The 15334-nt window shown below is 44.2% G+C and overlaps 1 protein-coding gene across 1 annotated transcript; it reads right to left on the bottom strand.

The window, feature by feature from the left end:
• Positions 1 to 4486: 4486 nt before the first annotated feature.
• POU2AF3 (POU class 2 homeobox associating factor 3) lies at positions 4487 to 13348 on the bottom strand. The gene is made up of 5 exons (XM_054592608.1): positions 12940 to 13348; positions 11900 to 11994; positions 7832 to 7895; positions 6209 to 6435; positions 4487 to 4861 (listed from the first exon to the last, which is right to left on the bottom strand). The coding sequence occupies exons 1-5, from the start codon at positions 13346 to 13348 to the stop codon at positions 4487 to 4489; spliced, it is 1170 nt and encodes a 389-aa protein (XP_054448583.1).
• Positions 13349 to 15334: the final 1986 nt, after the last annotated feature.

Below are 15334 nucleotides of genomic sequence, written 5' to 3'. Positions count from 1 at the left end.
AACAAGCCTCAGCGCTGAAGACTGAAATGGGCAGGATACATATTTCTGTAATGTCCCTTCACTTTATTTTCTGTACTTATATCCAAATCTCTGCTGGGAGCCAGACTTTCTGAACAGTTGCAATTAACCAACAGGAATTATAGTGTGGGAGGGGAGAAATTAAAATACAGTGCTGAATGGAGCTGTGATCACCATTCAAAAAAAGCCCCCCAAAACTGAACCTCTCACAGGGAGCTCGCCTGAGGATGTACCCCAATTCTTAGTCTAGGTCCCCTGTCCCGTTATGAGACCTCATTTCAGAGAATGCCTTTCTCTTTGCACAATCATGATTCTTACCCCACTCCCCTTTTTAGGGAAAATGTCACCTACCCCCAAATTGGTCTTTCCCTGGGATCCCCCACTTCCTCCCATCAAGGCAACCCTAGAACTTGACTGCCGACAGCAGAGATCTCCTCGGAATCTGGCTTATTCAACGAAGAATTTCACAATGGGAGTGAGAGGTGGTAACTTTGGAGCTTTGGTATTCAGGCCCAATCCTGACAGGTTAAAGGACAGATGTCTCCTCTTTCCTCTTGTTATTCTAGTGGCAAAGGATGGAGCACACACACTTCCACATTTGCCAAGGACCAAACTGCCTGTTCTCTATCCATATTAAGGACGACAAACCATTTTCTAAGTGGACACATATTCCTGCCCTCAGTGAATTGATGCTTTATTATTATGCAGAGATAAGTCCTCTCAGATTTGTCCATCTTCTAGCCTCTATACTTTACCCAGAGGCAATGGGGCACATCTCCCTGCCTGTGAAATAGAGTCCTTTAGCCCCAGATGGCCCTGCTCTGCCACACTCAAATCTAGTCCCCTGGACAGAATCTGGTTTCTAGGCAGGACATCCTCACCCCCTTATCTGTAAAAGGAAGGGAGGCAGTGTGAGGGTCCACTGCTTTCTTGGACAGCCCTGCCAGTACTGGGGGTTACATAGGGTTTAAGGATTTAGGAATGATGGTAAGTCATACTAAAGTTATATTATTCACAATTTTATTAGCTTTGATTCTAACTCTTTTTAGCCTTCACCTATCTTGACTGAGTATGATTTTTAAAAACTTTTTAAATCAAAAGGTAGCACCCCACCCGCACCTCCTCCTTGCCCTCTCTGCTGCTGGGCTCCGTCAGCTCAGCTCTGCTTATCTACACCTGCTTCCTGCTGTCTACCTGCAGGCTTAGGCTGGCTGCCAGGATGTCACCACTCCAGGCCATTGCTCCAGGTAATAGTTTCTAAATCTTTACTACTTTCAACTTTGCCTCATCTTATCTATCTCAGGCTTGAAGGGTTGACCCCTAAGATAAATTTCTTAAGAATGTGAAAATCAGTCCATAGCCATCCTAACCTGTATAATTTTGTTTACAAGTTTCACTCCAATAGAGTCAATAAAAAAGGAAAAATATAAATTAAAAAAATTATGCCCCCTCACTTGAAACCTACATAATTTTATTAACCAGTGTCATTGCAATAGATTCAATAAAAGAGAAAAAAAAACAAATAAAAATTACATCCCCTTTAAACGTTTGACTGGCTACATTTTGAAGACATATAATCAATCTTGCACAAGGTAAGCATTTAATTAATATTTTGTTTCACTAATTTCTAATGGTTCTGAATAATAAAATCATTCAAACTTTCATAATAATCTTATTAAATGTCTCTGTGGTATGAGGAAATGGCTACCGATATACATGTGACTTTTAAGCAAAAAGTCAAATTCCTCCAAGTATAATTAATGTTTGGAAAGTTTACTGAGGCTATTGGAAACTCAGACCGTGGCATCAGACAACCTGAGTTGGAAAGTTCTTACCCTGATTTATAGGTTGAGTGACCTTGGGCAAGTTATTTTCTCTCTCCAAACTTCAGTTTCATCATCAATAAAAATGAGTACAATAGTATTTATCTTATGTGGTTGTTTGAGCATTCACTAAGATAAGGCCCACAGCGCTGGCCAATAGAAAGAGCTTGGTCTACGTAACATTATTATTGTGCTGCTAGGTCCTACAAGTGAACAAGTAGACATTGAATGTGTCAGTGTTTTTCAGCTGTAGACAGAGGGCCATTTATATAAGAATCAACTTAGGTACATTAAAAATGAAGATGCCTGGGCCCCACTAGACTTATCGAATCATGCTTTCTCACACTAAGGCACAGACATCTGTATTTTATACAGCTTCCAAGGTCTATGTTGAGGAGAGGCATTCTAGATTGCCCCAGTGCTGCGGGTGATATTTGACTTAGGAACCCACAGCGGTGGGGTTCCTAAGCAGTTCTGTGTGTGCTGGGGTGATTAAGAGACTGGGTGAGCAGCATCCACCCACTTCATTGTGTGCCAGGTGACCTGTTAGTCCAAATGCAAGGAAGATCTTAAAGATCAGTTTAAGGTGGGTTTATGCATTGTGATGCACAGGAGCTATATTAGCCTTTGTCTTACAGTCCCTTATGAATCTTTTCTCACATGAGATTCAGGCAAAAAGTCAGAGGCATGTGAAGAAAGAACAAGAAACAGGAAGTTAGAAATGTCGTGTTAGAGCTTCAAGATAATTGATTCACAAGACAAAGGATACAAGTGGGGGGGGGGGAAGAATGATATCCAAGAAAAGGATATTTTGGTGCCAACCACCGGGCCTCTTCCCAGTTCTCTGCTTTTTGTCTCTTGGGTGGAGGGTGTGTGGTACACAGGGACTTTGGTCTGTGTGAACAGATATTTGTTGACAACAGGCCAGTTTCAATTTAGTTTGAAGCTATTAAAAATTTAGTTCTGTTGGCATCTCAGAAAGGCAGTAATTGTTCTGTTTCCTTGGCACATTTATCCCAGGAGGCAGGTTGCAACTTGTCCTATTTGCCCAAGCCGTTGCAGAGTCCCAAGGGAGGGGACAATCAGTGTCATTTTGAAAGCATGTCTGCCTCCTCATAGGAAGAGGCTTGCTGAGGTGGCAGTTGGTTAGCTTCTTCCCCTGGTCCCCAAACTGAAAGCTCTTGTGCTTCACAACTTTTTATCCTATGGACAGTCTCACCCTTCTGGGGAGTTTGGACTAGTTATGATGGGGTCACACCTCTGTGTGTGTGAGGAAGTTGGGGTTTAATGGGAGATGGTTCCACAGGTTCCTGAACAGACTTTACAAAAATCGTACATCGAACTTTACACCATCATTGGAGAGTAAGAAGCATACGTTTGATGTCCTTCCAACCCGAGTTTGGGTGCTTGTTGGCCAGGTGACCTTGGGCAGGTGACTGAACTTCTCTGAGTCCAGAGTCCTCATTTTGCTACCAATGTTGTTGCAAAGATGAAATGAGACGATGTGTGAGAAAACCTGTAGACAACTCTGGCACACAGGAAGTGCTCAGAAAAGGGCAGCTGTGGCCCATTGCCAATGATGCCAGTAACACTGTCATTGCGCTAAACCTGGGGACGTGGAAAATGCCCCCCAGACTTCAGTGCAGGGCTCATGTCCTGTGCCTTAGCCCTCAGCAAACAGGATCTGACAGTAAGGTCTAGCCTAGGTAGCTTAATTAGCTCTCTTCACCTTGAAAGATTGTTGGGCTTTTTCAAATGATTCATTGGAAAAAATAAATTATGAAATTCAGTTGTAAACACAGCCAATTCTATAAGTCAATCTACAAATATAAGTGATGCATATTTAAGGACCTGAAGCAGAAATTCAGAAATATAAGGTAGCAACAAATTCTAAACTTGGTGATGCATCAACTGCAAGGCAGCCCTCAGGAGAAAGAAGATCAAATATTTGCCCAGAAGTTTACAAAACAATGCTCTGGAATTGAAAAAAGAATTATCTGCAAATCAACATTGCTGTAGGCAAGATGTGCTTTTTGGTCATATTAATATTTTATTGACTAATGTTACATACAAAAAAATAATGATTCTTAAATGTCTTTCTCTGATGTTGCTCCAAGATGTACACACGCCCTCGCTGACAGGTGAGGCCAACTCTCACTTTTCTGCCATCACAGCTGTGTCTGCTCCCCATCCCCATGGAAGCCCAGGCACCTTGCCACATTAAAATAATTTTAAGTTTATGGATAAGTGAGATTAATTTACTGAATAGTAATTAGTGATTTCCAGAAGTAACGGATATTCAAACCAACTGGAAACTATTACTCAAAAATTGAAAAAGTAAGCCAACATTTAATAATACAAAATTATTTATTAGTAAAAAAATTAGAATTTGTTCATTATACAGAAAAGTAAAACAATTAAATGTTCCCTAAAAAACTTTTAACCATAAGCATACAAAGTAGGAGTGGCACAAAGACCGGGTCTGAGGACTTCATCTTAATGCCTAAGTTAGTGTCAGAAAACTGAAAATGGTGACATGTAAACTGCGCCTGTGGTATTTTGTTAACAAGTTGCCTATTTCAAGTTGTCATTTGGTGTGGCAGAAAAATAGATACATACACACCATGTTCCAAATTAATGAAGTTCTATGAACTATAGCAGATATCAAAGTTTGTTTCCTTCATATAGAAATCACTAGTTGCTGCTGCCATGGGATCAAAGTTCACACAGTCTGTGCTAGGATAGGAAAAATACTCTGATGTTCTGATGGTGGCCAAGTGCTCTGCCTCACAGGACACACAGTAGCAGCCTGAGGTAGGGGCTGGGAAGAAGCAGTCGTACTGGGCGTACGAGGGCAAGTGAGGGTAGGAGTAGTCTTCTGATGGATAGCCGCAGTTTCTGGCGTCCAGAGAAGGAGAAGAATTGTAATTCTCCGCAGCATATGAAGGTAGATGTACCGGCGAGTAACTGTGGTCTAAGGAGCCAGAGAGAGTGGAGGTATCTGAAGGTGAACCTGGGGTCTGGAGAAATGAAAACCAAGGAAAAAAAGAGCTTGATAACTAAGACAGGATTAAAAGGACTGAATAGAGTGGATTTAATAACTTAGAGTAGGAACATTAGGGGTAAAGAAACAAAACACCCAACCCAACCCAAGTCTGCAGAAGTAATTTTGTTTGCTGATTGCATGATTTCATGACACCGCATTCTATATTTACCTATTTCTTTCCCAACAATAAATTGCCTTGCTTCACTGGCTTCCTTTGTTATAACTGTACTTTAGAGGATGCTTTGTCCTTATACCACAAAATCCCATTGTGTTTCAAGTCACCTGCTCATCAAATCCTGCTGTGTGCCACAATATAAGCGTCAGGCACAATATAAGCTGCAGGTGGCACCTTGGATGTTTCTCCACACCCTTGGCTGTGGAGAACAAGGGGAATATACTCAGGTAGAACTGGAACCTTCAATGACCAGTGTCTGGGAGGCTCCGAGACATGAAACTACTCTTACAGTCCCTAAAGTTTTGTCCCCTGAGGAAAAAGGTACCTTCTGCTTTTCCTTAGGCAGGTCTGCAGTTGTTACTAAGAACGCCTACCTTGAAACTGAATGGGGCTGGAAGATTGGGGTCCCTGTGTTCTCATTCTGTGGAGTTCATTTCCTAGCCCTTTAAAATTTAATCTGATTCCTACACAGACTTTTGACAAACCCAAATAAGAAAGGATTTACATTCAAAAAACTTACTTTTTAAGGTTTAAAATATCGAGAGTATCTAAAAGGCATCTTAAACAACTAGTATCCTCCTACTAATGCAAACCTTTCTGCATTTTTTTTCATGTGAGGTCCATCAAGAACAGACCATCCAAATTCTTTCAAGTGCTAGGGCTTCATTTTTACTAACCATCTCAGACCCTAATGAGCTCCTGTGCCTAAACCAGATCAAAACAACCAGTTAGTGGAGCAAATTCAATGGCAAAATAAAACAAAACCCATTTATCAGTATGATAATTTGGTATCATAGAGATACAGCCTTAATTCCATTTTCAAGAACCACCAAAGCCAAGGGCCATTGTTTAAATCTGTGATTTCTAATTAGTAGATGTCTTAACTTTATAGTTTAAAACCACTAAATGTATATATTGTCAGGAAACCTTTTTATTGCCACACACCAACTTGGCACAGCTACTTGAGCAATGTGTGGCTATTTCTACCTCCCCTGAGTTGTAAATAATTTTGTTTGCTCCCTGGATGATTTCCTTGTTGATAGTGTTTGTATGCTTTCTCATGAGATGAGATGATGCATTCTTACAAAGCATTATTACCTCATAGCAAACAATAAACAGATTTTGTTAAGAACAGGGATAAATTACCAGGCTCTGGTTAAAGCAGAAGGGGGCAGCCTGAAAGCTGTCCTGGAAATAGTGTGGAGCACTTTGCATGGAGTTGAGGAAAGGGTCCGGGTGTGTCTCTGTCTGAAGGTAGGAATCCAAGATCTGGTCAAGGCAGCTTGGGTTTTCTTCACAAGAAACACAACTGGAAAATTCTTGGGGTTGAAAGCAATTAGGTGTGGAAGAACTCGAATCAGGTTCAAAATAGACTAAAAGAGAATGGAAAAATATATTTTTTTTGTTTAAAAATTGCAGTTATTGATTTGAATAAAGTTCTATTCCATGTTCTGAATATTTACTATGTATAAGGGAAAAGAAGGCTTAAGAAGTTCCAGAGATGTAAACAGTTAGGCACTTAGGATTTTTCAGTTGCTTGAGCTATTTGAAGTTCCAGTGAAATGAATCTGGTTAATAATGTCAAAATCGGCTGTGAATGCGGCTAAGGCTAACACACACCGATGGCGATGGCAATAGCCATCCAACCTGTGTGTAGCTGTCACAGTCAAACAGTGGCTCAGGCCTCCACTTTCTTGGACCATGAAAAGCATTCACATTCGGCCCCCATCTGCGGTTCAAATAAACCTCTCAGAAAGAGTTTACAGAGTTGTTTGAGGCTTTAGGAAAACTTCTGATGTCATGGGGAACAATCCTCTGGATTTAGGGTTATTACTTTCCTAAACTTTTCTTACTTGCTCAGTAACTTAAATTTTGAGGAGTGAAGTGGTATAAATGGCAAGGCAAATTATAGATAGAAACCAGGAACATGAAGGACAAATTAGTACTACTTGTTCTAAATTACAAAAGGCAAAAATGTTTTCTTAGCGAACTTGCTAATGTGATAATTCAATTAAAATAAGTTGTTAAATAACAAGAATATTTCTGAAATCATGACTCCTTTTCCATTTTGGTAATAATAGGCCCATATTGTGGTTATTGTCCTTTAACATTCAAAGAAGATAGATTTAGAGTGTGTCCATCAGAGGGATTTTTTGAAGTTTAAAGATTCCTTTGAAGTTAAGTGTAAGTGGCAAATTCAGTGGTAAGTTACCATAAGCAGGTTCCTTATATTTGAACTCTTTGAGCTCTTAGCTGTTGAGTGGCATAGGTAGGAGTGTTTATGTAATAGAGTTATTCGTATTGGGCTGAGAAAACTTAACAGTTGTTTGAACTGCTTTCTGGGAAGAGAGAAAAAGAAGGGGAGGGAAGTCCCTGTCGGCTAGACACTGATTGAACAAGAGCAAAGGCATGATTCTAGGACCTCAGGATGTTCTGTATTCGATCTAAAGTACACTCAACAAGACAAGTTTTTTAAAACAGTTCTGATCTTTTAGTCTAGTTTAGTTACTTGGAGATGAGGAACTGGAATAAATGAGAAGAACAAACTGCGGACAGAGTAGATAGCAAAGAATACACACTTCGGAAAGAAGGAAACATTTGCACTTGTTCCCTTGCAGGTATTCTATCTGGAGTCACTATGCTTTTTTCACCTTCTGATTGGTTGGACTGCAATTAAATGGTGGTGCCTATCTTAACCTCTGAATCAAGCATTGAAAGACTTTCGAGATGCATTTTTGAAAGAGTTTTTGAGGAAATTGTAATGCTGGCTGTACTGACCTGAAGAAGGTGGCGTGACTGGATCTGAAAGGTGGACACTGTTCCCTCCGGACAGCTGCCAAAGCAAGAATATGACCATAAAGCAAAGCAAAATGAAAGTTCTACTCAGGGAAAGCTAAGACATTTTGATGTGAACTATGGTGCCTTCTGCTCTAAGGTAAGCCAGATTCTTTCCTCTAAAAAAAGTTAAATACAACCAATATTATATTTTACTTAGATTCAATTTTTAGGTTAGCTTGGGAGTTTGTTTTCTAATATCAGATTCTCCCACTTAAATTTTAAAGCTATTAATTGTGATGAAAATTTAATTTAAATGATTTTTATATTACAGAAATGTAACAGTTCAAGAAAACAGTAAATAGCCTTTCTGTAAAACTATTCAATTAAAAATTAACAAGAACTTACATTTATTTAATCCCAACTTTTATGATTTAGTCAATTATTTTCTTCAAAATTTCCAAATACTATCTAGCTATTTAGCCTTAGGAATTTGTTTTCCCCAAAGGACACAGTTCCTAATGTTTTAAATTCTGAGAGCTCAAAATATTCACATGTTATTACTAGCTATGAAATACTAAAAAAAAAATTTTTTTTCTTAAAGCTGTAGTCATCGAGTTGGAGTCTACCTATATTCTAGTTAATGGTCAGGAAATATTTCAACTCCTTGTATGCTTTTTCTTAATTTTTATGCAAGTTGTTTTTTTTACGACAATAATACTTGAAATTTATAAGAGTGCTCCTTTTAACTATTTAAAGTAAAACAGCCTGTATTTTCTAGTTGAACTGGTAATTATACTGAATAACGTAGTATTTATTTTTATTATTATTGTTATTGTTGTTGTTGTTGTTGTTATTATTATTACTACTTTAGGTTTCAGGTGGTGGCTTTAAAGTTTAAAAGGACTAACATTGCCCTGTGGTTCTGTGCTGGGAAGCTGAGCTCACCACACCTCTCTCTTGGGTTTCAGGGTATACTTATTCCCATACCTGTAGCCACTGACTGTAGGAGATTGTACGGCCAGCCACTGCCGAAACAGGAGGTGGTGTTAATTTTGAAAATGATCCATGCTGTAATGTCATGAACCAGGAAGCTGGAATCCTTCACCAGCTCTTCATGCAAATATTTGGCTGCAGCTTGAGCTGAAGGACTTGGAAGGAGTGGGTTTTAAAAACTCATTGTAGAGTTCTCATTAACCCCATTCCTCCCCCAGAATGGTCTGTTTGTCTGCCTCCCTACCTTATCTCCCTAAGGTATATTTACAATATCCTACTTGATATTATCTTTCTGGCTATGGGCTCACTTTCTACTTCGCTCCAAGAATACAAATAAAGGTACCTCTCTCTTAGATTTCAAACAGCACAAAAATCCACAATCTACAATTTAAAAAACATATCAAGGCTGTTAAAAAATTAATGGTTAGAAAAGAATAAATTATATCTTTTGATAAGTACTAACTCAACTTAGGTTTCCCTTTATCCTAAGGGTAAGAGAAGTGTGTGTGTGCAGGGCTGTTTGCATATTGATCTGGCCTGGCCAAAATAAGTTTTTGTAAATCAAATTTACAAATCCTGCATGTACTCAATTTCTCCTGGCACTGTTTGAGACCGTGATACTTGTCTTAATCTATAACTTCCATTTACAATTGTCTTCTTAAAATTTCAAATTGTGGATACTACTCTGATTCTATAACAAATTAAGATGAATTTCTTCCTGCTTTGTGTATTTCATAAAATTAACTCTCTCCTTGGCTTAAAGCTTCCTTGAGATGTCCCTCAACCACTGAACAACTTGGAGATCATTTCTGTTGAACCAGAAGAGTCTACACCAAGAAGCAGGCATATATTATCTCCTGGTATTTGCCATCCTTGCCTACTGATGCCTTCACAGCTTTCCTGGAATCCCAGATCCTTCTGCGGGTTCCCACAGAAGGGCTGTACATCTAGCTCTTGTAATTAAATCATCTGTGTGCTACTCCTTCTGGCATGGGCAGATATACTATACAAGGAACCTCTCTGCAAGGCACTGGTTCAGAAGTATTGCTTTATTACTTCTCAGGGGGGAATTGGGAAACATTTAGATAAGTCAAATCTCTCCAGGGAACAGAAACTGATCAGATACACAAGTGAAATATTTAACCCAGGCTTTCCTTCCTGCAGCTAGCTAACAGGGGAACAGTGGCCAAACCAACCTGTAAGAGGCCAACAGCACTAGAATCGCCATGCCTAGTGGGACTTCTCCAGGCACAGCTGAAGCAGAATTCTACCTTGTACCAAAGCTCCGTAATGAAAGATTACATTTTGTCATGAACATCTTGATGATTTTTTTTGTTTGTTTAAGAGGCATTTCCCAGTTCCCTTTTTCCTGATTTTATTAATTTTATAATTATCTCTGAATGAAAGGGGTTGATGGTTGAGGTTACCAGACTCCTGCTCAGCACAGCTGGATCTGCAGAAAGATGAATTTAGGGAGCCTACAGGTGGGAAGTTTTGTTTGTTTTTTGTAGTAAGAATAAGAAGACCTTGGTTCTACTTTTAGCTCTACCATTAGTAACTGCAAGACTTTGAACTTCAGCTGTAATAGAGGCATATAGATCCCTGATCTACTTACCTCCCCTGGTTATTATAAGAACTAAATGAAAAAATGAGAGTGCAAAAATGCTTTAAAAGAATCATTGTAAAACCATCTACAAATGGAAGGAAGTCTTATTGTGTTAGCTCAAGTTCTGCATATAAAGGTACTAACTTTGTCACTAAATTTAAAATTTGCACAGTGCAGGCCATCTCACAAGTTCACACCTGAACCTCTAAATTCTGAGCAAAGGGTGCAGATGAACATTACCGAAAAGCTAGCTTTCAAGCCTTGGTTGCAATTTTATTGTAGCTGCTTTTCACAAATAATAATGATAGCTAGCATTAATTTAACACTTACTGTGTAGAAAGCACTCTTCCAAGAGCTTTATATGCAATAACTCATATAGCCCTCACACAGTCTTATCTCCAGTTTAAAGATGAGAAGACTGAGGCAAGAGAGGCGGGATAACTTGCTCAGAGGATACACACTCCATTGAAGTGCTGAGATCTGAACCTAGTCCACTGGCTCTAGAACCTGTGCTCACCACCCCAATATGATTTGCGTCTTCTCACAAAGGCCCATTTCATGAAGTCTTGCACTGCAAACAAATAGCACCAGGCACAAAACCCATCGCTGAGGCAGGTGCTAATAAGCTTGAGCGCGCACCAATGCTGATATTGGCAATATGGGCCCTAGCTGTCAGATCCTACATGCACGCCTAAACCAATCAGCAAGCAATTGTACAATCAAGGACTTAACAGTGATGAATTTCTCTCTCCTGGAGGATAACCCAACCTGCTTTATTCTGCTGCTGCCCCAAGAGCTCTTGTCAGTCCTGTCTGTTTAGAATGTATATAAGTGGCAGGGCATCTTATGACTATCCAGATCAATCTCATGATAATCTGGAACAGTATAAGGCTTCATTACATCTTAAGGAGGTGGTCTATACTCCTAGCTGTCTCTTCCCCAGAGACATGGACCCTTTCCATTGGGAACTTTCAGAGTGGTGATTTACAGATAAAACACCATACTGAAATTTACAGATAAATGACCTCAGAGGTTGGGTTCTAGAAGAATGAGGAGGGCAGGGGGTCTGTTCCACAGAGATTCTATCCTTGAAGGGCTTCCTAAAACGAAAGAAGTTTCTGGGAGAGATTTTCTTTGTATATGTGAGGGCACACACACTGTCTTCCTTACAGAATAACAATCTACTTACCTGCTGGCTGCTTCTCTCCCTACACAGGATCAACAAGTCCTTTTTTCAACTAGGATCAGGGAGGGATGGGCTTCCCCCCAATCCTGAGCCCCAAACGTGCCACAGCTATTCTTTGTGGCTTCCTCTGGTGAACTGGGATGAAGCTGGGGACCAAATTTATAAGGACAGCTCAGGAAGGCCAGGTCTGGGTGCTGACTGGGGCCCAGGATGGCCTCTACCCCTTCCCAGATGCCTAACTTGAGTTGGGAGTAAGTGAAGGGTTTATGCTTACTGTTCCCCCTGAGGCTGCCTGGTGAGCCCTTCTCTGCTGCAGCATCTCCTTCACCGTGATCTTCACCCGGACACCTTGATACACCTTTGGTTTTTCTGGGGAAAGACAACTGGGTCAGTGGCCAAGTGTGAGGTTTGGGTGTCAGTTTGGGGTGTGGGGGTCCTCTTTATAGACCATGGAACCTGAGGCCAGCTTTCTACGTTTGGAGAACACAAAGAGAATGCTAAAGGACAAGTGGGAAAGAAACTCAAAGTTCTCAAATTTGAAGGGGAGAAGAGAGGCTGAGCAGATTGCAGGGCATCAGCAGGGATCAGAAAATACGGAAATCTGTGTGGCCACTCAGCTCAGGTTGGGTCCTATCCCTAGACCGATAGCATACAGGTTTTTCTGCTCAGGAGTGTGGGGACCAGTCCAGGGGAGTTCACCATCTTGGCTAACTAAGTTGGGGGTACCTGGGCCCAGCCCCCTGGCCTAGCAGAGGGTATGATGGACCAGGGGAGGGGCCGGTCGCTGGTGCAGGGGCACTCTCTGATCTGTAGTTGCTGATCTATTCTACTCCATCGTGATGCTCCCACTAGTGCACAATCACTGATTCCCTTCCTTCTCCAACAGGCCACATGTGGCTTCTGGGGAGGCTTCGACCTCTGCGTGCCCTTGGTCTGGAGGCCGGCGAGGCAGGCTGTGAGGTAGGGCGAGCCTTATCCTTGGGCCAGTGAGGGACCTGCCAGTCTGACCCCAGCAAAGGGCTCAGACCCTGGGAACTCCGTCCCTCTCTTCTGCAGATTTTTTTCTTCTGCCTTCCCTCCCTCGCCCCCTTCCTCCGCCTTTCCTGCTCTCCATTTTTCCCTCCTCCCTCTTTAGGCCCCGCTCCTGCTCTCCCCTTCCTCCCGTCTCTCCCCACCCCCTCCCTTTCTGGTGCAGGCATTTCTCCGCGGCGCAAGGCGGCTCCGACTCGAGACTGCGCAGCGCGGAGGCCCGGAGTCGAGTCCGCGCAGTGCGAGTTCCGGAAAAGCCGTGCGGGGATCCCGAGGATCGCGCACTCGGCTGGGAGGCCGATCTCCGAAAGGGGCTGCCCTCGGGTCCAGCGCGGCCGGCGGGGCCGGGCCGGACAGCTCCGGCTGGCTGGGCCAGGCGAGCGCGCGCCGGACGGTCGTCGGGGAGTGAGCCCCAGCGCGCCCGGAGCCGGGCAGCCGCGGCCCCGGGGCCCCACTGAGCCGCAGTAAGTAGCTTGGGCCAGGCTGGTAGTTTACGCCGGGCCAGGCACGTCCGGGTGAGGTTTCCTGGTCGGGAGTGGCCGCAGGAACGCAGTGCGACTCCGAGCTCGACACCGGAGTGAGTCGCCGGGGTAATCGCTCGGGGAGGAGTCGGGCCCCGCGCCTTGGGGCGGCGGCGCGACCCGCCTGGGCGCCTGGCCGCGGTGCCTGACCGCCAGCGCCTCTGCCTGGTCATTGCGGAGACCGCAGCTGGACTTCGGGAAGCCCCCAGGCCTGGTCTCCGGGGCTAGGGGGGTCTCCTCAGGAAAGGAGGTTGCGTTATTTGTCTCCCAGACCCAGGGAGTCCCATGCCCATCCCGCAGAGACGGGGGACCGCGTCCTCTCCGCGGTCCAGTCTCTCCCCGCGATTTTCTCGCCGGGTTCGCGGCTCCGCGGGGTGCGGGCGCGGCTCGGGTCCGCAGAGGGACCCAGCGTTCAGCTCTGTGCGCCCCGCGCGCCCTACTCGCGTCCCGGGCTCACGGTGAGCCTCTAGCTCCCCCGCGCCGCCGCTTTTGGGCGCGCAGAATCCGCGCCGCGAAGTCTCCGGGTCACAACTGTGGCAAAGTGGGAGGGTGGGTGAGGGGCCGGGGTACTCGGACGACCTTAGCAGCCAACTCGGCACCTGGGCCTCGGCCCTCGGGAACAGGCGCCGAGTGGGAGCGGCCACAGCGTGGCCCGTGCCCTCTCCGGATCCCCGGCACACCCTTGTATGCTCTGACTTTGTGCCTCTCTGTTCTGTGCAGGAAAAGCTGTGGAAATACACCCATATCAAAGTGCCCCTGGCCCGCGTGACCCCACCCCAGGAGAAGCAGCTGAGTTACCCGACATGGTGGTCTGCAGAAGCTGGGTCCGTGGCTGGATGCTGCAGCTGCAGGGACTCAGCGCCTAGGAGGGCTCCTGTGCAAGGAGAGAAGCAGAGATGCAACATTTTTAAAGTTTCACAAAGCACCCAGCTGCATCCAGGTTCCTGGAGCAGAAGACAAACAGAATTAATGTTTTATACCTTCGGGTATAGGTTTGAGTTTTTTCCCCCTCATGCCAAGTATTTAAAACCTCTAGAAACCCATGATTTGACAATCAATGATTGCGCGGTACTTTCAATTTGAATATTCAAAGGCTTAACAAAATGGACTATCTTCTGCAGAAATCCTGCTCACAGACACCCCATAGAGAGTCCAGAGAAACAGGGAGTGAGACCCCTTTGGGTCCTGATCCTTGCTTTTATTCTATTTTGAGCATTTTGCCCACCTTCCCACAGAGAGAGCAGGAGTGCTCAAAGATGCTCTGTATTTTTGCCTCAAAGGCAGCTCCAAGAACCCTGACTGACTCAGACTGCCCTTCATGACCACCTGGGCCGGCCTGGCTGGCCAGACTGATCCCCACATCCTCTGTTTCTATTTTTAGGGGAAAAATCTTACTTTTTGGGCCATGAACATGGCAGCCAGTAGGTATGACATAGCAAGGAGTCATTCTGGGCCCAGGTTGCAAGCCAGAGGCCCAGCAGAGGCCTTAGCTCTGCACACCATCTCCTTGTGTCCCTGCCTGACTACCTGGAGGCTTCCCTCCCCTTTTGACCACTCTGTCTGGGCCCGGGACACTGGGGTTTCAGCAGAATGCCTGCTCATTAAGACCCTTTGCTCCTCTACAAGGTGCTTGGGGCTGCCCATGGGGCCTTGCAGTCTGGAGATTTTCTGAGACTAGTGGTGTCTTCACTGTGAAGTTCCCTCTTCCCCCCTTTCTTCCTCCTAAAGCATCCCTGCTGGCTTGCTGCAGGAGCTTGCATTGAGAATTGATAATACACTTGGCTCCTGCTCATTTGAGCTGAAAGGACATGGATGTACTCAAGCCTTCTCACTTTGGCATGAGAGGTGGGAGGGAGGTGGTCCAGGCCTGAGCCCCTCACAAATGACCTGGGACTGTGTTGGGTCATCTTTTCCAAGCACTTGCTGTGCCTCTTCTGTGTGACTTGGAAGTTTGGGAAGACGAGTGGTTCAGAAAGGGAGAGAGTGCCAGGCCAAACCCTCTTCTAGCCCCTGAGAGAAGGGGAAAGCACTGAAAGAGGCATGGTGGCCCTTTGCAAATCAGCCAGACATTCCCATAAGGCTAGGCCAGGCGATGGTTATAGGCCTCTGCTGGTGTTCCCTGAGTTCTCTCTAATGGAAACGTGGCGTTGAGCCCCACA

This window comes from Pteronotus mesoamericanus, unplaced genomic scaffold (genome assembly GCF_021234165.1).
Source record: "Pteronotus mesoamericanus isolate MK-2021 breed Mesoamerican mustached bat unplaced genomic scaffold, CSHL_Meso_final scaffold_36, whole genome shotgun sequence".
Taxonomy (NCBI): domain Eukaryota; kingdom Metazoa; phylum Chordata; class Mammalia; order Chiroptera; family Mormoopidae; genus Pteronotus; species Pteronotus mesoamericanus.
The sequence above is the reverse complement of the archived record's forward strand: the minus strand, read 5'-3'. Positions and strand labels throughout refer to the sequence as shown.

Excerpts from the sequence above, each read along its gene's own strand:
- POU2AF3 (XM_054592608.1), bottom strand. The coding sequence starts at position 13,348 with ATGACCAGGCAGAGGCGCTGGCGGTCAGGCACCGCGGCCAGGCGCCCA. Across the intron at positions 11,995-12,939 it reads GAGATCGGCCTCCCAGCCGA|AAAAACCAAAGGTGTATCAA; the intron begins GTGCGCGATCCT and ends GTCTTTCCCCAG. Across the intron at positions 6,436-7,831 it reads ACCTTCTTCAGGTCAGTACA|TCTATTTTGAACCTGATTCG; the intron begins GCCAGCATTACA and ends ATTCTCTTTTAG.